Source organism: Pagrus pagrus (genome assembly GCF_965226575.1).
Source record: "Pagrus pagrus genome assembly, chromosome: 1".
NCBI lineage: Eukaryota > Metazoa > Chordata > Actinopteri > Spariformes > Sparidae > Pagrus > Pagrus pagrus.
Window position 1 is genome coordinate 37,498,993 of NC_140185.1, and position 23,333 is coordinate 37,522,325.

At 45.8% G+C, this 23,333-nt stretch overlaps 1 protein-coding gene across 1 annotated transcript in view; it reads right to left on the bottom strand.

Moving 5' to 3' along the window:
• The window catches only part of LOC311255050 (nuclear receptor ROR-alpha A-like), a 63,393-nt gene extending 41,994 nt beyond the window's left edge, over positions 1 to 21,399 (bottom strand). The window contains exon 1 of the mRNA XM_084349184.1: positions 20,721 to 21,399. Coding sequence (XP_084205310.1) covers positions 20,721 to 20,898 — 178 coding nt within the window. The 5' untranslated portion in view covers positions 20,899 to 21,399. The remainder of the gene's footprint in view (positions 1 to 20,720) is intronic.
• Positions 21,400 to 23,333: the final 1,934 nt, after the last annotated feature.

Consider the following 23,333-nt stretch of genomic DNA (forward strand, 5'->3'; position numbering starts at 1 on the left):
TTTTGTGAGGAACACACCAGGCTACCATCCGAACCAAGTGGGTTTCTATCTCTTAACCCAACCTGACCTGTGTTCAACATATCGTAGTTTGCAGGAAACGTACACTGCCGACAAATATTCTGGTGATCGGGTTGTTAAAGCTCAGTTGATCGATACGTGCTGTCTGCTGTCTGCTGCTTCATGAAGCCGTGAGCTTCGTTCTGGTGTTGGTTCTCCAGCTGCACTGCTAGCTAGCTGCCGCTAACATGTGCACACTCTGTACCTCAGCTGTTTGCTGTCACTCAATGAGGAAGTCTGCTTGCATTACACACACGCTCGCTAACGAAGTAACTGATGTGCTACTGTTTTAATTTGTCACAGTCTTTCTTATTCTGGTAGAAGTGGGTCTCAGGGTGCTTTCACAGTACAGGTGGACCTGTTTGACCTGCAGCATGGATTCACTGTGCTAAAGCCTCCATGTCTGTTTCCATGGACAGATATAAGAATATCAGCCAGGTTCAGGAGAGAGACTGAGGTCCAGATCTCTTATTCTATTATAAATGCTCTGGTTGGTTGTTGTGTTTTGTCTGACACCATAAAGAGAGAGACAGAGAGAGAGAGAGAGAGAGAGACAGAGAGAGAGAGAGAGCGAGCAGGAGGCAGGTGAGAACGTGGGCAGGTAGTGAAGTCAGTATGTTCAGTTGTTATTGCGTCATGTCAGTGGACTTCAGATCCTCTCCTGCGATATTGTGACGCTGTTTCAAGTTGATTCTTTGTGTTTCCTCGTCTGTTTGTGCCAGTGAACAATTGCTCAGTGTGTGTGTGTGTGTGTGTGTGTGTGTGTGTGTGTGTGTTACATCAGAGAGTCATTATGTAACACTGACATCTGCTGGGAGCAGAGTGGGTGTTGGTGACGGGCTTCAGCTTCTCTGCTGCTGCCGTGTGTGTATTTATGTTTGTTTATCTGTTTGCTTGTTTGTTTGTTTGTTTACTTCAGTTAAGTTGTGTTTACAAGTTATGAGATGAATAAGTTGGAAACAGAGTATTTCTATCGTTGCTGTCACAGAGACGACCTCATCACCTGTTTCCTCAGAGTCGCAGCTCCACAGGACAGAACTTGAGATCATCACTCATATAATGGAAACCAGCAGAACCGGTGTCAGGCTGCCAGTCGGACCGGATCACCACACTTCATCTTCCTGAGAGATTCGGTGCCGTCAGGAGGAGAGAGTGAAGTTTAGGGAACCTGGTTTATTCTCCACCAGCTCCAACATCACGTCACACAAACCGTTCACATGTAACATCCGGTCCATTACTGACTTCATATCATTCATTCATTCATTAGTATTGATTAGAGGAGCTTCAGCAGGTTTGGTTACATCCTACCAGCTCAAACCGATGCAGCGTCTGCAGCTGCAGTTTTTATCTTTCAGTGTTCAAACTCTTCAGGCTTCAGACATCAACACCGCTCTGTGTCATAAACACTGGAAATGAATTTAACACGTATTGAATGGAGCCTCTCTGGCATCCATCTTGTCAATTTTCAGGGGGGCCGTCAGGCTGAGTTTAAGAGCTCTAAACTGGTAGACGATAAGTTAATCCTTTTATCCGTATCCTTGCCGTGGGGCGACCAAAATAAACGCTGAAATGGGAGTTGGGAGGAATCTGGTGAGAGAAGGAAGCAGGAGGGGACACAGCGAGAGAGGGAACAAATAAAGATGTGAACCGTGCTTTTATTTGACTGGGAGGTGGGAAATGAGTAAATGTGACTAATAGATTTAATACTGGCAGCTTCTCCCCGACGTCCTCGTGTCTCGTACCTGTACAGCGTTGTGTGGATTACAGGGCACTGCAGCAGCAGTGAGGCTGAGGGGTACACTGACACCAGAAAGACCTCCGTCTAAAAATGAACACTGAATAAAGGCTCGCTACAGGGACTGAGTTGTGTTACAGCCATGTGTTTCTGTCACTTCTCCTCAGACAAGCCACACTCCTAGAAAATTAAATACTCTGGATTTAAATGCTGAAAAACAACTAAACCTTTGTCATATGTATATTTTGTCTTCCCAAGTTTAATCAAGGTGACGGTGTGTTTCATCTGGTCGCTCTAACTTCAGGAGAGTCAGAGAGGAAGGAAGTCTGAGAAGATGAAACATAACGTGAAGGAAACTTTACACCTCGACTGAGTCACAGAGACTTTCAGCAGCAGCGGCGGATGTTTCGTGGTGTGTTCAACACCAGCGAGTTCGACCACACGATCATTTATGTTTCACAGTGTGTCTTTATTTACCCTGACTGCATGTACAGTAAACACACAGTCCTAACATGAAGCTGTGTGTGTGCGTGTGTGTGTGTGTGTGTGTGTGTGTGTGTGTGTGCGTGCGTGTGTGTGTGAGTGAGTGAGCAGGTGTGACAGCCGTTCAGTCATCCTGTCGGTACAGCCGACTCTCACCTGAGCTGCAGCAGAGAGGCTGAATAAATCACCGCAGCGTCTCCAGACATCCAGGAGCTAAAAACAGGACGGCACAGGCAGAGAGCGGCCGGCTCGCTCGTCCCCGAGGAGCATCGAGAAACATCTGAAATATCTCTGCTGCCCTGCAAAGGCCGCAGGCTGCAACGCTCCGACTGCGGCCGACAAATGACTCAGAACGAGATCTCTACACTGCAAAATGAGTTATCTGTTCCTGTTTCTTAAGATTTCTTCCATCATGATCACAATCTTTTTATAACATTTCCATGGCATTTTAATCTACATTTGATACGAGTGACGGAGGAAATACAACACATCCTCTCACCTGAGCGACTGAGTCAACAAACATCACCGCTCCCAAAACAACACGACAGTCGCAGCGTGACGAGAAGCCAAGAGACAAACACTGTAACTGCAGTTACAAACGTACCTGTTACATCACATGCATGCACCGATCCTTAGCTTACCAGCAGAATATGTTATTGTAACGACACGATCGATGTTATTCACCTCACCTGTCAGCGATCTATAATATAATATAATATAATATAATATAATATGACTCATTAATGTTGACGTTAATAACTCACAAAGTGTTTCCCAGTTTAATTAACGCTGCATGCTGGGAGCCTCACAGATTGATGCTGTTGCCCTAACAACAGCATTGTTAGCTGATGAGCAATTGGTGTGATGGTGTGTGTCATTAATATCTCCCCCGGCTCGGGACCCTCGGACCCCGAGCAGAGCAGCAGCAGCAGCCGGAGCTGCAGCACATCTTCATCTTCCTCGACCGTGTCGCAGCTCGCAGCTCGCAGCTCGCCAGGTGAGAATCCATCATGGCTATTATTACCTGAGGCTCCACACTGCATCCATCTCACACACACACACACACACACACACACACACACACACACACACACACACACACACACACACACACACACACACACACACACACACACACACACACACACACACACACTGTGGACTAATTTTACACAAGTATTTTGTGTTTCTGGTCATTTTGGAAAACAAAGTGAATCAGAAACAAAAATTAACATTTAGTTTGACAAAGCTGAAACCAACACTCACACAATCATGGCAACATAGACTCCAGTCATTTGGTTCAGAAACAGAAACTCATTATCCTTAAAGAAATAACGTTCATGGAGAAACATTGAGAAGGTTTTGGACCTGTGGTCTCTGCTGTTTCCTCCTCCACACTTTTCCCTCTCATTGTAAAATCAGTGGACTTTCCGCGGCTCGCTGCCCGACTGTCACAAACACTCTCTGTTAAAGCAGCGGTAAATTGCTTTAATAAGACTTTTCCAAAGATAACATGCTCTGTGTTTCAGCTCCGCCTGTGAGATCATCGTTTCCTGCTGTGAGACTGGAAACAGTTTGAACTGCTCAGTCTGTCGGTGACACTGACCTCAGAGCAGCGTGTCGACCTGCAGGCGTTACACGTGTGTGTGGCACAGTGAGGTAACACCACTTTAATCATGAGCTAGTGAGTGTAGCTTAAACACCGGGACACATTTTACTGACCGGTCCAGTCGGCTCGGCTGACAGCGGGAATTCATGTTGTCTTGTTTCCTTTTCAGGTTGTTCGACTGCAGCAGTCCTGTTATCTGATCGGAGGAGGTTCAGATCACCTGTGTGCAGACCGACTCCTGATTAATGATGCAGAGCAGCTTGGGTCGTTCCCCTCACAGCCAATCAGAGTGTTAGGACGGCCTCTCACGGAGGCTGAGGCCAGGTGGAGACTGACACCTGGGTCGCTCTGACTCCTTCTTGACAGAAACTCTGCTCGGTTCAGACCGTGTTCATGTTTCTCTGCTGTCTTGTTCTTTCTGACTGAGGAACGTTTTGAGTTTCTGCAGCTGAGTCGACTGATGTTGAAGGAAGTCACAGTTTAAGTCGGTCACCTGCGTCAGGTCAAGACTGCTGTTCATCTTCACTGAACCAGTTTACCCAAACCCAAGAGAGGAGAGTCAATGCTCAAAACTTTTCTGTTTGCCTCAGTGTTTAATTAAGATTTATCTTTTAAATCCTAATTAAATGTCTCTTTTATATTGAAGCCTGCATCTTATATAAAACACTCTGACCTGCCTTGTTAAAAGGTCAAATAAACTCAAGCCAGATGAGAGCGTGGTGTGGATGTTCTCAGGCCTTCAGCTTGTTTTGTTCTGTGAAACAATGAAGGATTAAATCATTTGTTTCTGGTCTCTGCTGAACCACAGATGTGAAGCTGCCCACATCTGTACAGTACGTCCTGACGGTGTTTGCTGAGCAGTTAACAAACCGCTCGAAGGGTTCGTGTTACATCAACGTTTCATCAGCTTCATATCACAGACCAGCACTACAAAGCTCCGTCAGGAGCCTGAACGCAGCGCCTGGTTCGTCTGCCTCTGCAGCAGCGAACTGTCAGAGACGAATCAAAGGCCAACACATTTCTGTTCAACAGCAGCCAGAATAAAATGAAAAATAAGAGAAGAGCCCAGCAACAACAAAAAAAATATAAAATGTATAAACCCCAGTCAGACGAATCAAACGGAGCTAAATCCCATCAGAGGAATCAGAATCTGTCCGTGTTGGAGCCGAGAAAGAAACAGAAACACGTTCTTGTGCCTCGTTCAGCCGTTAGTTAAACTGCTGCTCAAACTTTAAAACAAATCTGTAATTTCTGATGAATAAAATATGAACCAGTGGCATCTCGCTGCGTCTTCCTACCTGAGATGAGGAACATGTCACAGCCCGAAGCAACCCGAGAGTCCGAGGATGGAAGTGCAGCTTCTTCTTTTCTATTCACATCTTATTGTGCCAGTTCATCTCTTAATTATTACTTCTTGCACCTTGAACATAAGAACAGCTACATTAGGATGCTGAGCTCAGCTCAGTGTACTGACAAATATCTAGTGGCGTGACTTTATCAGGCGGAAATCAACAATCTTGCAGAGCGGTGCAGAGAGAACGATCCGCTGCTCAACGTCAGCAAAACCAAGATTTTAGAAAGAGGAGGCAGAGGCACAGACCACGGGCTACATGAGAGCAGCTGAGGTGGAGCAGGTGAACAGTTTTATAGCTTTAGACAAACAGCCGGCCACGGTGTGTTCGCCCTGCTGCCATCTGACGACAGATACAGAAGTATCTGCTGCTGTACCACCACACTACACAGCAGCTTCACTCCCCAGACTGAGACTCCTGAACGCGTCCTCCAAGTTTGTTCTTCTGACTTATTATTGATTCATCTGTGCTGTCTTTGTTTTTTTCTTCGTGCAGCTCAGAGAATTACAACCAACAATTGTGTCTCTGCATGATGAGAAATCTCGAATTTCAATATCATTAAAAAAAGTGTCACCTAGGTGTGGAGGAGGAGGAGGTGACGGAGCGTCTCCTCCTCCATCTGCTCGCAGCAGACTGAGGAGGTGAAAGGTGATGCCCCGCCCACCTCACTGTCAGGAGGTGAGAGCAATGATGACGAATCAAACGCACACTATCACACCACGTGTACACTTACACATGATGATTATCACCGTCTTTATCAAGCCTTTATATTTTAGACTATTTTTGAGCTCCTGCAGCTACAGCAGCTTCGCGTCTAAACTTCTGAAGGCGTTTGCAGACGTGGATCCAGAACAGAAATCACACAGTCATGAAAATGTTGATGTGAGAACGAGTTCCTCCAGTTAATAATCGGATAAATGGTGATATAACTGCAGGTTGTTACGCAACGCGCTCTTCAAAATCAGGGTGAAATACGAGACGAATGTGTTCAAACACCACCTGTGTGTGTGTGTGTGTGTGTGTGTGTGTGTGTGTGTGTGTGTGTGTGTGTAAGTATGCAGAGAGTTTCCTACAGAAAGAGGAAGCCTCGGTCAGTCTGCGCTCGACACGGGAAAGATAAAGTGATCAGGAAACCAGAGCGACTGAAAACTGAGGCGAGCGTGCTGCACGACTCAGAAGACACAAAGTCGAAAAAAAAAACAAGCTGTCAGCGGTCAAATCCTGCGTGTAATATTTCTCCTGAGGCAGAACACACACACACACACACACACACACACACACACACAGTCCAGTGTTATCTCTCAGCCACATGTGTGTGTGGGAGGCTGGCGTTTCCAAACCCATTTAAATTCCAATATCAGGCGCTGGAGCTTATCGTTGTCACCGCAGCCTGACGAGTTTTCTATACGTTTGTTTATTAATGGAAACTGTAATTAGACAAAGTTGTTTGGTCACATGTCAGAAAAACTTAAAGCGTGTCATCTCGCTGTACATACAGTGGGAGGAGGAGGAGGAGGAGGAGGAGGAGGTATATATGGATGTTTACATTTTTTAAATATTCTATAAATAAAAGTTCCTCGTTAATATTCCCTCCGTCACCTCTCCGTCACCTCCTCTCCGTCACCTCTCCCTCGTGCACAAATTAAAGTCAGACTGGCTGCTCGCCTCCTGCTCGGAGGAGTAAATTAACTTTGGGAAATTGAATTTTTTTCGGTCTGAAATATTTGTGTTCCATCAGCTGATGATTCATGGACAGTGTGCAGGTGGAGGTGGGAGGGAGCTGGAGGTGTGTTAGCTTTAGCTTCATCCTTCCTCAGGAAACTTCCTCACTTCTTGTTCCCTAGATAAGAAGCATCCTCCTGCATACTACTTCATCCTTCCACTGAAATCAGGAATCATCCTCTCCTCCCTTCTTCTTCTTCTTCTTCGTCTTCGTCTTCGTCTTCGTCTTCTTCTTCTGTATTGTGTCCAATACACTTCACTGTCCCTTGCTCTCTAATGAAAAAGCTTCCTGCAGCCTGCTCCCTGAGCAGGACGAGCTGCCTCTTTCCTTGCTTCCTGACCTTTTACTTGGAAAACTTTCCTTCCCGCCTCCTAATAATCTTCTTTTCCATTTAGTACACTTTCTTAATCCTGGCTCATAAATTAGGAATCGTCTTCTTTTAATTTCTCAGTAACAGGGATATTTAATCCTTCATTTATCTTGACTCGACTTCTTTGTTTCCTAATTTACATGGAGATTTCAATCTTTCCTGGTTTTTAATCACAAATCTTCCTACTTCCTTCCTCCCTCAACAGAAAGCTTCCTTCTACACTTCTCTTTCATCCTTGTATCTGACTGAGATATCTTCCTCTTCTCTGGCTCCATGAAGGGAAGTTTCCCCTCACGTCTGGTAACTTTAGGATTCTTGACGATGCTTATTTGTTTGCTTATTGTTTTCCTTCCTCCAAGTTTTCCTTCGTTCTCTACGTTCTCTCTTCCTTTGCTTCCTAATTAGACGTTTTTTCCCTCTTCTCTTTCCCCCTCTAAATAAGCCAGATATTATAGATATATTAGTAACAGTGTTTATGTTGGCTGATATGTAACAAGCCTCGTCGACTGTGAGCTTGAAGAAAAATCAGAAATCATCCAAATGTGTCTGTTTTTCTTACAAAAAAACTAAATGATGCCTTTAAGACCTCTTTTAGGGGACAAAAACTCATTAAGTTTATTAGACAGCTAACACAGAAGATCGTGTCTGTAAAGTTTTGTCACCTGAGGACAAAAGTTCCCTTCTGACCTTTGAAACAGGCTCGTAGGTTGTTTTCTCTTTGTGCTATCAATCATCCTGTAAGTCTGCATGTCGGGTTTTCTCCCTAAATATCTCGACTGGGAAACAGATATGAATCAATATTGTGAGAAGCTGCTGAGCTCCTGAGGGCGAAACAGAGAGATGAAGAAAAAAAAGTGAAGCGTCGCTTTCCCTTCAACTTTGGTTAACTTTGCTCAAAGTTACAGGAGACAAATACGCCATCAGAGGCGGATCCATCCCGACGTTTCACAGAGAAAAGACACGACGACCTCCTTCACAAAGATATTATACACAGTGTGTGTGTGTGTGTGTGTGTGTGTGTGTGGTTGTGTGTGTGTGTGTGTGTGTGTGTGTGTGTGTGTGTGTGTGTGTGTGTCAGGTCAGTCTAAGAATACCAGCTCACACCGACCTGCTGGTATAAAGGATGAGAGAAAGCTCCTCATCGATCACCAGCTGCCCAGATATCGTCCCACTTTCAGAGAGGAAGATGGCCGCCGACACCGCTTCGCCCTCCTTCGTGGGGATCCTGAAAGGCGAGCGCGTGATCAAGGTGAGCGCCGCTACACCTGAGCAAAGTCACCACGAGGACTCGACGGACACTCGAGGACTCTGAAACTTTAAGACTTAAACAGGAGCAATACACTCCTGTTGAAACTGGATGTTGTGGACTTCAGACACAATAAATGATTTAAAAGTCTGGACCAACGGGATTCTTGTCTTTTTCTCATGGACAAAAGTATGTCCCAGACCTGCACCTACAAGGTGCAGGTCTGGGACACGATATGTGTCTATGCATGAGGACAGCTGTGTCTCATCTCTCTCACCCTTCTTCCATCTCCTCTCTCTCTCAGTAGGAGATGGTGATTGGTCAAATCCCATGCCTGTCAGGATCCTGATTGGCTGAGAGTCAGATCAAAGGCCTTTGTGCTGCTTTGGCCTGAAGCTCAGCGAGCAGGCAGGAGCTCTCACTGTGTGTCAGCATGTGTGACGTTCCCCACATCGTCCTCTCAGCGGGACTCTGAACACTGAACACTGCTCCACAGCGGCTACACACATTTATATATGTCCGTTTCCATATTTCAGCTCGATCTGGACGACTTCCTGCTGCTCCGTGAGGAACGTGGACGTCTCGACCCTGGAAAACCAAACCCATTAGAAGGTGTTTAAAGTGAAAGTCCACCTCAAAGAGCAGCTGTGGTTACAGGATTCATGGTTGAACTAATAGTATCCAGAGAAGCTTCGTCCTGCCTTCTGCTGCTCATCAGCCCGACCAGTTTGTTCCTGTATAAAGTTAAGAAGGCTCAACAATAAGCCTCTGTGACACCCCCCACCCTCTGCTGCAGCGGTGAACTTCACAACTCGTCAAAAACCTTTTAAATATTTCAACCTACTTTAAACAACATCTTTAAAAATCCATCAAAACACTTTTAGATCCTTTCAAACTCCCAAACCTTCAAACGTTTTAAAGAGTCTTTTACATCCATCAAAAACATTTTAAACTTCCCCAAAACTCTTGAAACCTTCTTTAAAAAACCTCAAAATACCTTCAAGACATTTGAGAAGAGTTTCTCCTCGCCATCTAAATCCCACCAGAACTCCCCCGAACCACATCACATCCTTTCAGAACCTGCCGAAACCTTCCCTACCTTTACAAACTGTATAACTCTTAAATCATTTTTAAACCCTTTGAAACCGACCGAACTGAGATCATCAGATGCCAATAAAACATTATATCAACTCCTCGGTCCTCTTCCGTCCTTTGTATCAGTTTATTTAGTCACACAACTCGATGACAATATAAAACACGAGTCTGAAACAAATCTGCAACATGTGAAAATTGTAAAAGTGGAATTTTAGACCGGAAACATTCTTCAGAGATCAGCGGCACGTCGCAGTCCACAGACCTTCTCCACAGACCTTCTCCACAGACCGCGGGCGTGTTCAAACTCTACATTTCTTTCTCTTTTATTTTCTTTATTCAGGCTCAATTTTCTATTTAATGTCGTGTCGACACTGTGCTTTGTTAGATTCAGGCAAATAATCCACTTGGCTGGTGTTTGGAAAACATCATGGTTGGGTCACTTGCTTGACGTCGCGAGCCGAGGAAACGTCAGAGAAGACGTCGTGAGCAGAAGAGACGTCGTGAGCAGAAGAGACGTCGTCAGCAGAGGAGACATCGTGAGCAGAGGAGACGTCGTGAGCAGAAGAGACGTCGTCCGCACGCTGACGCCTTCAAACTGCAGCTGCAGACTGACACCAGATCAGATCGGCTGACAGGAAACTCCCGCTTTGATCTCAGCTGAGCGCTTCAGTTTTGCATTTCAAAGCGCTGCTGGCTGTCAGTGTCTCACTCTCTGCAGTCCAGTGTGAGAGGAGACGATGCTGAGGAGGTTTACAGTTTGTCTGCTAGATTTACAACACGTCACCGTCCTGTGGAAACCACGAATCTGCAGAACTTAAACTCTTCATGAGCTAAGAAACAGAAACAGCCTGACTTAGTTTAACAAGTAGAAGATTCTCAACCTAGATGATTCACTTAAGGCCAGATTTGTGTGCACAGTTTTCACAGAGTTTTTGGATCCAGTCTGTTTCTTCAACACTTGACTTGGAGCTCATCATGTAGTCAGCTGTTTACTGAACCTCCAGACACACAGTTAAAAGCACAATATGTAATTTCTGCCTCAGATTCTGATCTGATCCGGAGCCATTCACAGACGGGAGGAGAGCTCAGAGTTACTTTGTAACTTGTGGATTAAAAAGTGGATTTATCTTCACTCCTGTTGATCAGCCTGACTGCAGCAGTGATCCAGAGGTGAGCTCCAGGTTCTGTACTGTCAACTGCTGACTGCAGCTGGAGGGGAAATGGACTTTACTTCATGAACGTAACATTACAGAGAGGAGACAGAGAACCAGAACCAGAACCAGAGTCTCTGCTGAGTGCTGACTTCACTCAGAGGCTGACTTACAGCTAATGTGCAGTAAAGTAATCTGGCTACATGAATAAACACACATGATCCCAGAGTTACTCGCACATGTAACGCGAGACAGACGACCAAATGAAGCGCAGCGTTACTTTGTTGAGTTGTGTAGTTACAGTGTCCTCAAATGTTTCCAACAATGTTCAGACCAAAGGTCACGTTTAGTCATTTCAACGCAGAATCTTTACATCTTACACCAAAGTGACTTCGAACCACTGAAGAACAGGAAAGTCAAAAATAAACGTGCAAAAACAGATGATACACTGATACACAATCAGTTTGTGAAGCACCTAAAATATGTGTGTGTGTGTGTGTGTGTGTGTGTGTGTGTGTGTGTGTGTGTGTGTGTGTGTGTGTGCGTGTGTGTGTGTGTGTGTGTGAGACTGTCAACAGGCAGAAACACAGACATTGCAACAGTGTGTGACCTTGAACATGCCGCTGCTTTACTTTTTTCCTGCAGATGATCAACTGAAGGACATGCTGGTCTGCTTTCTGTACCACACACACACACACGCACGCACGCACACACACACGCACACACACACACACACACACACACACACACACATTTCATCTCAGATAGAAAAACAAACATCTTTGCATCATGTGTGGTTCCCTGGTGGATTCACAGAGAGAAAAATAATCAGAGGCAGAACAGCGTCTTTCATTTTTCTTTTGGCTTCAGAGTCTTCAGGGACACACACACACACACACACTCACACACACACACACACACTCACACACACACACACACACACACACACACACACACACACACACTCTCTCTCTCTGCTGTAGCTGCTGGTCGGTGTCATAACTTCATCTCAGCGCTGCAAACGCTCCATTAAAAGCCGACCTCCATTATCAAGGACTCATCTGTGTCAGGACACCTCGAACATCTCACGGTGCCTTCAGTGACAGTCCTGGTTTCTGTGTTCACAACAGTCCGTTTGGACTGATGATGTTTTTCAAACATTATTTCCCTGCAGGCTCAGAGTTGTGATGTATGTTCACGTCCATGCAACATTTCCTTTTGCTCTATTTTGTGCAAAAGAAAAGCTCATTGGCACATAAAAGTTGTTTTTTGTGTGTTTGAGTCTTACTACCACTACTTCATAGTTTGATTGGAGTCCAGTTTCCAGAATAAAATGTTTCTGGCTGCTCAGCCAGTGACCACTGCTCGAGACTGTGTTTAGACATTTGTCAGCATGAAGCCACTGGAGGTTTTTAACAAGACATTGCAACATTTTCTAGCCGTGTTTTTGCCGACAAAACATGTATTTAAAGTGAAAACCTGATCTTTTCCGAAACCTGGAATTGAAGAAATGTTAAGTTTAAACTTCCAGGAGTGCAGACGCCTGTGATGTGATGCGAACTCTGTTTTACTGTGAAGCTCCAGAAATGTTCTGTGGACTACGAGACTTCACCTGACTTTATATCATCAGGAGGAGACGATGGCTGAGCCTGACTTTATATCATCAGGAGGAGATGATGGCTGAGCCTGACTTTATATCATCAGGAGGAGATGATGGCTGAGCCTGACTTTATATCATCAGGAGGAGATGATGGCTGAGACAGACTTTATATCATCAGGAGGAGATGATGGCTGAGCCTGACTTTATATCATCAGGAGGAGACGATGGCTGAGCCTGACTTTATATCATCAGGAGATGATGACTGAGTTTAGATTTTCGGAGTAACTTTTCTTTACAGTTGTTGCATATTTTGGTTTCTTGTCCCACGTCTGTTTGGGCGATTATGGGCCTGATGTCTGATTCATGCAGTATGAGTGAAGTTGTTGGAGAGACTGAGACTGTAACTGAAGACGCTGGATGGTTAAAGGGTCGTGAACGTGACGGTTCCTAATGACGAGTAAATACAATTTGAACTTGAGCTTCTCCTGGCCTGCGGTGTGCGCGGAGCTGCTGATGCTGCGAACGCCAAAAAGAGAAAACTGAGAAACTCCTGACATCAAGGAGAAACAGCAGGAGGTCAAACCAGAAGCGAGAACAGGTTCTTCTTCAGTTTGTTACACATCTCCATGCAGAGCAGCCTCAGTGCTGCTGTCAGCAGTGTTAACTCACCATTTCACTGCAGTGATCTGACAGAACAATGCCGCCGTCTTCAGCACTAATTCCACACAAGAATTTTCCCATTCTGCATTTTCTGCCGTCGCTCGACGTCACGCCGAATCTGCACCGAACCAACGAGATAAACACTTCTGACTGATGAAGACAATTACTCTCTCCACACTCTGTGCAAGAACAAAGAGGAGGCAAGAATAGCTTTGTATGCAAATCAACCCCCGCACCCACTCCACCTCCACCGACGCCGGAATAAACGCGCTGACATCAAAGGCAGCGGCTGGCATGACTCCAGCGAACAGAGAGAGGCCGATCAGGATTCACAGCAGTTTAATGATAGCTCACTTTAATCCTGCAGGGGAACTTCACCTGAGCACACACACACACACACACACACACACACACACACATCAACACACACACACGTCACAACACACACATACACAAACACAACAATCAGAATAATATTTAATACAACCACAGCATTTATAAAATGCTTCAAGTCAAACTGTGTGAAACAACCAGCAGCTTTGAGCTAAATGCTAACATTATGCTAACACGCTGTTAGCATAAACACAAAGTACAGCTAGGACTGATGGGAATCTCATGTTTTGCAGGTCGTAGCGATGCACGCTTCAGCCGAGCGTGTGTGTTTTTCAGTAGTTTGTGTATTCGACCTCATCTCTGCGTGCTGAAGGTGATATTCCACCTTCTAAGACTGTTTTCAGAGAAGTTTTCTGCTGGAAAACCTTTTGGAAACGCAGATCTTTTGATGTTAGTGATGTAAGTGCGATGAGTGGGTCTGTTTGAAGTTACATGTGACGAGACCAATGTGAGCCGATGAGAACTGCATCGGTGTGATCCCCGGGCGAAATACTGAATTTTTTGAAAGTCCCAAAATTGGTCACACTTGACTTGATGGTGTCACCAAAAATCAGAGCATCAAATAAAGATCGATTCATCCAGCAGGAGCCGAGACACTAAACCAACGTCCACTAGAAGCATCGCTTGACAGTTGCTTCACTAAAAAGCTGCACTTGAACACACCACAACTAGCTCATATGTTCTGCGCCTGCGTGACAGGAAATAACTCTCCAAAATAACAACAAAACTAAATGTCTTCTGTGTTATAAAGGTGGAAGAGCAGGTCGACAAACCTGCTCGCGGTTCCAAATGAATCAGAAACTTTCATCGATGTGGGAGGAATGAAATGATTCAGATTTCACATTTGAATTAACGAATCGCTCTGATCGATCTGACGGTGACTGACGAGGACGTGCAGCAGGAAGCTCGCTGATAAAGAAAAGTTTCACCTCTTCAGTCTGACGTGTTTCTGAGAGTTTCTCAGCTGTCAGTCGGTCGTCGCTCAGACAGATCGACCTCATCATTTCATCATTAAAGGCTGAAGTGTGATGATATCTACTGCAGTGAGTGATGTTCATGCAGCTTCTCCTCCTTCATTTTCTCTCTGCAGTCACACTGAAGGAAAACTAATAACCTCACTGTGTTTCACCACATCAATAAACTTTATAGTCCTTAAATCAGTGCAGAGTCTGAACACACCACATGTATTTATATTGTTATTACTACTATGCATTCATATTAACGTGTGTGGGAGATGGTGCGCACGAGATATTTACCATTTTTAAGTTTAAGTGCAGAATCAGTGTGTGTGTGTGTGTGTGTGTGTGTGTGTGTGTGTGTGTGTGTGTGTGTGTGTGTGAGTGCGTGTGAGTGTGAGTGTGTGTGTGTGTGTGTGTGTGTGTGTGTGTGTGTGTGTGTGTGTGTGAGTCAGCGTGTATAAGCAGGAGCTGTCTAATCTGTGCAGGAGGAAACAGCGACTGTGACAGATTCGCAGGTTTTCAGTGAAGTGGAGTCAGCCAGAGGTTTTTAAAGAGACAGCTACAGTTTGTCAGCTTCTCTCTGAACACACGACAACACACACATCTGCTGTCCATCAACCAATCGATCAATCAACCAATCGATCAATCAATCAGTCGCTCTGATCACAGTTCTGGATCTGAATGTAGGCTCACTATCAGATCAGTCACATAATCTGCTGATCAACCAGGATCATTAAGTTAAAGAACTAAATGATCAGCACCCGCAGCGTCGAATGAGATGATTGTTTATGACGTGAGGTCACATTTCTTAATAATCCCGTCGTTAACTCAACGAACGTCAGCATGTGTGAAAAAGCGAGGAAACCCTTCTTCTCCTCGACTCACCGCTCCTCGCCATCTGGACTCTCTGATCAGAGTCCAACCAGGAGCGACTCTCCTTAACGCTAAATGATATTTGCAGTCGGGTCAGCCACCTGTCAGAGAGGAGGAGGAGGAGGAGGAGGAGGAAGGACAGCAGAAACAACCAGCCAGAGGTTCTGGATCCCTGCATGATGATCCAGATGTTCCAGATTCTACAGTGATGCTGTATTTTAAAACGTCTCTGGAGTTTCTATCTTTTCATTGTGTTTTGGATCATGTTTCAGATTTTAAAGTTCCTACACAGAATTTTCACATTAAAAGCCTGAGGACACACACCCTCACGTGGCAGGCTTTTATTGTGTGAAAGTTTTGCGTTGCACTGAGTGAAGCCAAACTACGATTTAAAAAAGACCAAATTCAGAAAGTAAATAATGTTTTCAGACATATTTTTGGACTAAAAGAAAAACCTCATGGCCATTTAATAAACTTTACTTTGGTGGTTTTATAAAAAGTCGACCTGTTGACTTTTCATTCACTCCGTTATTAATCTGATCGCAGCTCCGCTCCGTCTGATCCTGCAGCCGGATCCAGTTCTGACAGAGATAATGAAATTTCCATGACAGCACTCTTCTGTCTCTATCGGGGAGCATCGAGGCGTGTTGGGCCAAACGGGCCCGCCGCCGCACAAAGGAGCTGTCAACATGCTAATTAACAGCTGGCTTCAGACCAGAGCAAGAGGCACTCTGGGTAATTATCATTAGAGCGGAGTGACTCCCTTCATGTCCGAGTCTGGAGGAAGGAGGAGGAGTTTGGAAGATAACCTGAAGAACCAGCACTTCCTCGATGGTGGTGAGTGTTTCGTGGTGTTTGAACATCGTTGGAAACATTTGGGACGATCGTAGTTCACGACTCGACAACATATAGAACAAGTCGACTTGTTTTCATGTGGAAATCCTACATATTATATCTTTAAGGAACAGTAGATATGAACTTGTTTTCAGAAACACCATCAGGAGAAGTTTGAACATCAGAGGTGACCAATCAGCCGTCAGCAGCGCAGACTGTCGACGAGTCAGCGACCTGCAGCAGATTGAACGGAGCTCGTTCAGAGTCGTGTGAGGCTGAGTCAGCGCTCGTGCTCGTTACAGCTTTGCTTCTGCCAGCTCCTCATTCATCACCACGAGTGTCAGTGAGCGAACACAACAACAGAACAACAGAATGGAGTTGAACCAAATCAACTTAAAACATGAAACAGAAGTTTTTTCATCGGACACTGAGGTCAAAGAGAAACTCTGCTGCTTCTGAGCCGATCAACACCCTGCAAACCACCAAGAACCCCAAATCCTCAGATTGTGGTTCGTCTTTGTACAAAATAAGGATAAAAGTGAATCATGTGGAGTTTTATCAGCTACATCCAGCCTGAAACACACCAGACCTCCTCCAGCATCCAAACCACAGTCACCAGGGACCAGCCGGCCGAAATAACTTCACACAAGTCACAAACTGAGCACAGCGTCACCCAGTTAGTGAAACTCTGTAAACTGGGTCACACGTTCACATTCAGCTGCTCTCAAAGTGACAAAACCTGATCTGAGGTCTGAGTAGAGCTGCAGCAGGGTTACACAGTGTGTGACCTTTGACCTGTCGGGGTCGGTGGAGTTCAGAGAGTCAGAGCTCAGGGACTGAGAGACGAACACCAGTCCTACTTTCAGAAAACCAGACCAATTATCTTTGAACTCTCTTCACAGCTTCAAATACAAGAGCGCTCCGGCTGCACCGGGTCTCGCTCTGCTGTGAGGTAGAAACTCGTCACAGTCGTCGTGAGCGGCACAAAGTCCGGGAAGCAACAACTGTGTCAAAATAGCGTTGAGGGAAGTTGTTCTGCACATGGAGAGTCAAATCCTGACATTAAAACTGCTGCAGAAAAGTCAACAGCTGCTCGGTTGTCGGTTTGTACCGTCAGCGACCAGGTTAAGGTAACTCGTGGGTTGATTAGCTGGAGGTTGTTGCAAAAGCAGCAGGAAGGAGCTGCTGCAGTCTCCATCCAGCGAGTCCGAGCAACAACTATCAGTCGCTTCAGCGCTCGTTTGAAACAGGGAAGATCTACAGTTCATATCCAACCTGCGTGTTGCTGCGGTAACAACGTAGGATTCAGTAACACCAAGAGCAACTAATCAGAACCAGAACCACAGAATAGTTGTTCTTGATAAACACCTTCATGATCCACAAACAGAGGAGACGAGAACATCTCCAGGAGACTCTCTGAGAGGAAAATCACATTTATTGTTTGATGCTGAAACCCGCTGGAGGAGGAAGAAAGAGGAAGACGAGCTGTGTGAGCGAGACAGAATCCTCGAGGGGCTGAGACTCGTCACATCCCGGAGGACAGGAAGAAGAAAAACTACACAAGTGAAGACGCAACATCATCAGGACGGCGTGAGGACGGAGACGCTGCCAACACAAGACAACACAGAGAGAGTGAACTGTGTGTCTGTGCTTCATCTCTGTGAGGACCAGAGAACGATCTTCAGAGTGTGAACAGTGTTCGGAGCTCAGAGCGCTGCGCTGCGCTGCCTGGTGTCCAGACATCGTCTCTGATATTTCAGTTTCATGAATAAAGTTTTGGGTTGTCGTCCTGCAGGTTGGTGTCGCTCAGCTCTGCTGCTCTGTTCAAACCCGTCACCTCTTACATAACACACACATGCTGCCTTCAAGTGCCGTCAGAAAACACAAGACTGAGCCGAGGCTGAATGAGAGAACAACTGACAGGAAACTATTCGTGTTGATTTCATTTCAAACACTTTCTGACCCACAGAATATTTGGATTTGCTGGATTATGTGAATGATTTCTGCAGTCACTGCTTTCTGTCACTGCTGTATCTGCTGGAAACGTCTCAGAGACAGTGAAGTGGAAACCAGACGCAGAACGACATCAGATGTCGCTGGAACTTATATTTATTTACATTAAATAAAAACTCAACACTTCCTGTCTGTCGCTCTCAGCTCCAGGCTCATTGGTTCCTACTGAAGACGTAAATCCACTCATACATAGATTCATGTTGAAACAAGTCTGAGTGAACAGCTGCTCGCTGTGGTTTATATCAAAGGAGGAAACATTTGACAAAAGTTTGTGGACAGCACGGCGCTCAGCGGCTCCAATCCTTTTAATGCTTCTTCCTTAAGATGATTGATTTACTGTTTTCAAGAGATGTACATGAGACAAACTTTCCTCACGAGTTTGAACGAGCTCGTTTAGCTGCAGGGACGTCGCGTCTGTTCACTGTTCAGCAGGAGGTCGAGGTCAGAGGTCAGATTTCTCTGTGTCTCCCCGCAGCCTCGGACATAAATCCTCACTGTGCTCTGTGAAGTGACCTGTAGTGTCGTACAGCGCAGCCTATAGTGACAGACTAAAAGCTTTGCGCTCATGAATGCAGCTTTCAAGAAGACAAACAAGCAGGAGGATTAGGGGCCGTCGTACATTACTACGAGTAACTGATTACTAACAACAGAGTATTTCACACTGCAGTATTACTGCGTTCACTTGAGCAGAAGACCTGAGCGCTTCTTCCACCACAGTTTCTCTACGAGGCTCTGTGGCTCATCTGACAGCAGATGAGACAACAAGAAGCTGATTTCACACACTGAACGGCTTCTTGAGATTACGAGGCGTCCCTGAAAGCAGCGTGTGACCTGCTGGTCTCTGGTGGTGTAGATTTATTTCCCTCTCAGTATTTACTCGTCTCAGAAACAGTCACGCTGTCTGCTCGTCTGCCTCCTCACAGCTCAAACACTCACTGTGCTTATTCTCACCGTCAACAGCTGTTACATAACAAACGACTCAATGAGTCTGTGTGTGTGTGTGTGTGTGTGTGTGTGTGTGTGTGGCTGCAACTATTGATTATGTTCATTTTTGTTTCGTCTATAAAACGTCAGTAAATAGAAATAAAAGTGCAGCCCAGTCACCAGGATGAATGTTCCTGCACCACAGACATGTTGACACTTTACGTTTCTTCAGGTTCAGTTTTCAGTCTCGTCCCGACTCTGTGCTCAGGCTCTGGTTTGGTTTCAGAGAGGCTCATGTTCTGTGTTATAATATTCAGTTCTGTTGATACAAACACGCTGGAAAACATCCTGACAGCTGTCACCTCCACCTCCAGTCAGCTCATACTCATAATGTGATATAGAAATACTAATATGACGGTTTGCAGAAACGTAAAATGACGACATTTTGTTCTGGCATTTTGAATTCAGGCTGATTAATGAGCATCACACCTCCCCAGAGCCAAATGTGACGTCTAAAGCCTCAAAATCTTTATGTGAGGAAGGTCACAGCCTCCTCATCGTCGCTGCACACGTCTGATGTTTTCAGCTCTGCACTGGACCGGACCGGACCAGTCCCATGTTCACGAACAAAATCATTTACTCACAACTTTTCTTTCACTTGACACTTTTCCACTCAAGCTCAAATCAACAGTGCAGATAACAACACGTGACGTCGTGTCCATGAACCTGCCGCTCGAACAGCCTCGTCTGGTTTCAGTCTTTCCACCAGATGTTGAAGCTGCTGCAGGATCTGATCCCATTCAGACTCCAGAGCCCGATGATGGTGATCAGGTCCGGCTCACAGTCGGGTTCAAATCAGGGCTGCAACTACTCATTTTCATTATCGATCGATCTTTCTGTATTTTTTATTTATTTATCTATTCAGTGATGCTCTGATCACAGTCACATCCACAGTCTGACCTGCAGCCACTGAGCAGCTCCACTGGAGCGGCTGGGGTGAAAGGCCTTGCTCAAGGGCACCTCAGTGGTGGTAATGAAGGAGGAGCAAACGCCGCCTGCTGCTTTCCCCACAGATGACCCTCCGTCACAAGCTCGCCTCTCTAACCTTTAAACCAGCACTGCCCTGTTGTTCATCCATCAGTCAGTTCATCTGTATGAGATGTCAGAACCCAAAGACATGAAGTTAATTATCATTTTATGACCCAGACAAGCACCAGATCCTCCTGACTGAGGAGCTGGAACAACGACAATATTACATAAATAATTAGTTGTTAATAAACTAATGAGCTGATGTTCCAGTTCACAGCTGCAGGACTGTGGTGACGTCACCAAACAAACTTCTGACACAAACAATAAAATATATAAAACGTGTGTGCTGCAGATTGACCCTCACTGAGCAGCAGAAACACCTCTGAGTGATGAAGTTAATTATTCCTTCTCTTCATTAATTAAATCAAAGTTCAGAGCTTCAAGTTCCTCCTGAAGTCAGCGGCTGTCGGCTCTCTCACTGTCCGACCACAGGAGGCGAGCTGCCGCGTACAAGTGTCACACAGTGCCGTGTGTGTGTGTGTGTGTGTGTGTGTGTGTGTGTGTGTGTGTGTGTTCACGGTAGCTGCTGTAACAGAAACCAGCTAAGGTCTGACCTTTGCTGCAGCCGGAGCCGGAGGAGCTGGACCCGGAGCTGCTGAGCCTCCTCGCCGGAGTCAGGTGCTCTCCGCCCCGCTGAGTCTCCAGACTCGCCGGTGTCTCCGTGACCGGCGCAGCGGGCTCAGAGCCGCTCCTGCCCGGATCGCTCACCGAATCCTGCGGGGAAGTCTCCATCCATGCACCGAAAGAACTAACTCCAAAAAAACCCGAACAGAATCCAGTCAGGAGAACAGAACCGACCCGGGGACCGGCCGGCGGAGCGCGGGTGTGTGAGCAGCGGGAGAAGCGCTGCTGCTGGGCGGCTGTCAGCTCGCTGCTGTGCGCGCCGTGTGGAGGAGAAGCAGCCGGGCTGAGAGGGAGGGAGGGCGGCGCTGTGGAGCGCGGGGCTGCGCTCCCTGGAGGCCGAGGACCGGACAGGATCCACAAACAAATCCGACCAGCGATTAAAAAGTCCAGAGCTGCAGGTGTTTGTGACGCCGGGAGACAGAACCTCCTGCAGCAGAACCAGAGAGGATTCTTCTGGGTTGTGCTCAGAACACGAGGAGAACATTAATTTAACTTCATGACAGTTAATGAAGTGATTCTGAACCCACAGAGAGCTGTGACCCAGCACTGCTTCACCATCTGACCCTGACCCAGTTCATCATAGTTAGTTATTAAGTTTTATTTCAATATTCCTAAACTGCAGTGGTGTAACAAGGAGTCAGACCTGCAAGATAAAGTGATGTAATAATAATAATAATAATAATAATAAACTATTTGTTTGGCACTTTTTAAAAACATGGTTACAAACATGCAGCTGTTTCATTTGAATATTTCGTGTGTTGGTTTGATAAAATGAGACGTTTGACCCTTTTTCATTATTTTGTGACATTTTATAAACAACAGATGTAATTTATTGAGACACAAAGATGAAATGAGGCAGATGATCGTCAGGTTCAGGACTGTCCTGGTCTTCCTTCAGTCCTGGGCTCAGTCCCGGGCTCAGTCCTGGGCTCAGTCCTGCAGCCCTGCCAGCTGTGTTGCCGCCTCCCTCTCACCTTTTCATCATCAGCCTTCTTCTATCACTAATTTCCTTTCTGCCCAAAGCTTCACAGTGCCTGGAACATTTTAAAACGAGGATATTGCTCCAGATTTCATCACTTTAATTAGTTCAGATGAAATAAAAAGAGCTGAATACGATGATTATTTAGAGCCGCGATGAGGACTAAGCGGCTGGCGGTCTTGGTTGGCCTGCAGTGAAGAGCCTCAGGAGCGCTCACGTTAACTCATTTCCATCTCAGCGTGCTGAACCCGTCCACCTGCCTCAAACTGATGTCACATCAGAGGACTTTTAGAGCTCTGATCTGGTGTTTAACAGAGGTCATCAGGAGGTCTCTGAAGCTCTTTCAGGTTTTAATGACTTCAGCCTTCCATTATTTCGAAGAGGTCCATGTTGTGGAGCATCTTCAGGTGGTACCAGAGGCTCCCGAGAAGGTTTCAGACCTACAGTTTCCTTTAAGAGGTCTCAACGGGGCTCCAATGCTTCTGGAGGGAGTTTCTTATCCGAGTCTTAATCAGGTTTTTAAGCAGGTCGCACACAGGCGTTCCTTATTTTTGATGATTTCCAGGTGATGCAGTGTGACTGAACTCGTTACAGGCTGGAGTTAAACCCAACAAGCTCCTCTGATCAAGTTCAGCTGGTACAAGTTATCGTTACGACGCTGGAGGTCAACAGGTTCATCCTGTGACAGCAGAAGTGGGCGTGGTGTGACGCAGGTGTGATTAAAGCGGTAATTAGTTGTACCTGCTCACCTCCATCACACACGTCAGGGTGGAGCTCACCGCCGCCTCACCCTCCAAAACTCAGCTCATACAAACACTCATACAGCCTGAAGGCCTGAACACACACACACACACACACACACACACACAGATGTTTGTTCCTGAGCTTTCTACTCTTTCCTGATAAAACGTGTTTGTTCTGTTTGCAGGCTGCGGTTTTTAATTTGCATCATTAAAATTAAAGGAGGTCTCGCAGGAAGAGGAGTTTATTTCACAGCTGATGTTCCAGTTTATCAAACAGTCGGAGTACTGTCCTGATTAAAAGTTCAAGTTTAGCCCAGTTGGTCCAAATGCTGTCCTAGCTTTGCCCGTTTTACCCAGCATGCTTTGGGAGGCGACTTGGACTCAAAGATGGCGTCAAGTCACTTGAGTTCAATTTCTTCACCAGCTGGTTGACGACTGCACACAACACAGAATAAATGTTAGCTCGGTGCGTTTCTGCAAAACCAAGTTCAAACTTTACGTTCTGATTTTTCTGTCTCTCTCTCGTCACGACGCTGTGCTGATGCTCTGCTTAGCTTAGAAAACATCACGGTTTGGATTAAAACACCTGTTTTGGTCGCCACGATCACAGACAGAGATGGTCTGACGTCTCCTGAAAAATAGTTGGTTTTAACAACTCAAAAACAGTTTGAAATGTTTAACCATAAAAATATCCAGTTGCATGACTCAAACTGCAGTCTGTTGCTGGCTGTTGTATCACCACCACCTTCCCTCCACCTCCTGCTGTGAAAGTCAGCTAATAATCATATAATGTGAACGTGATGTGACACGTTTGTCAACCT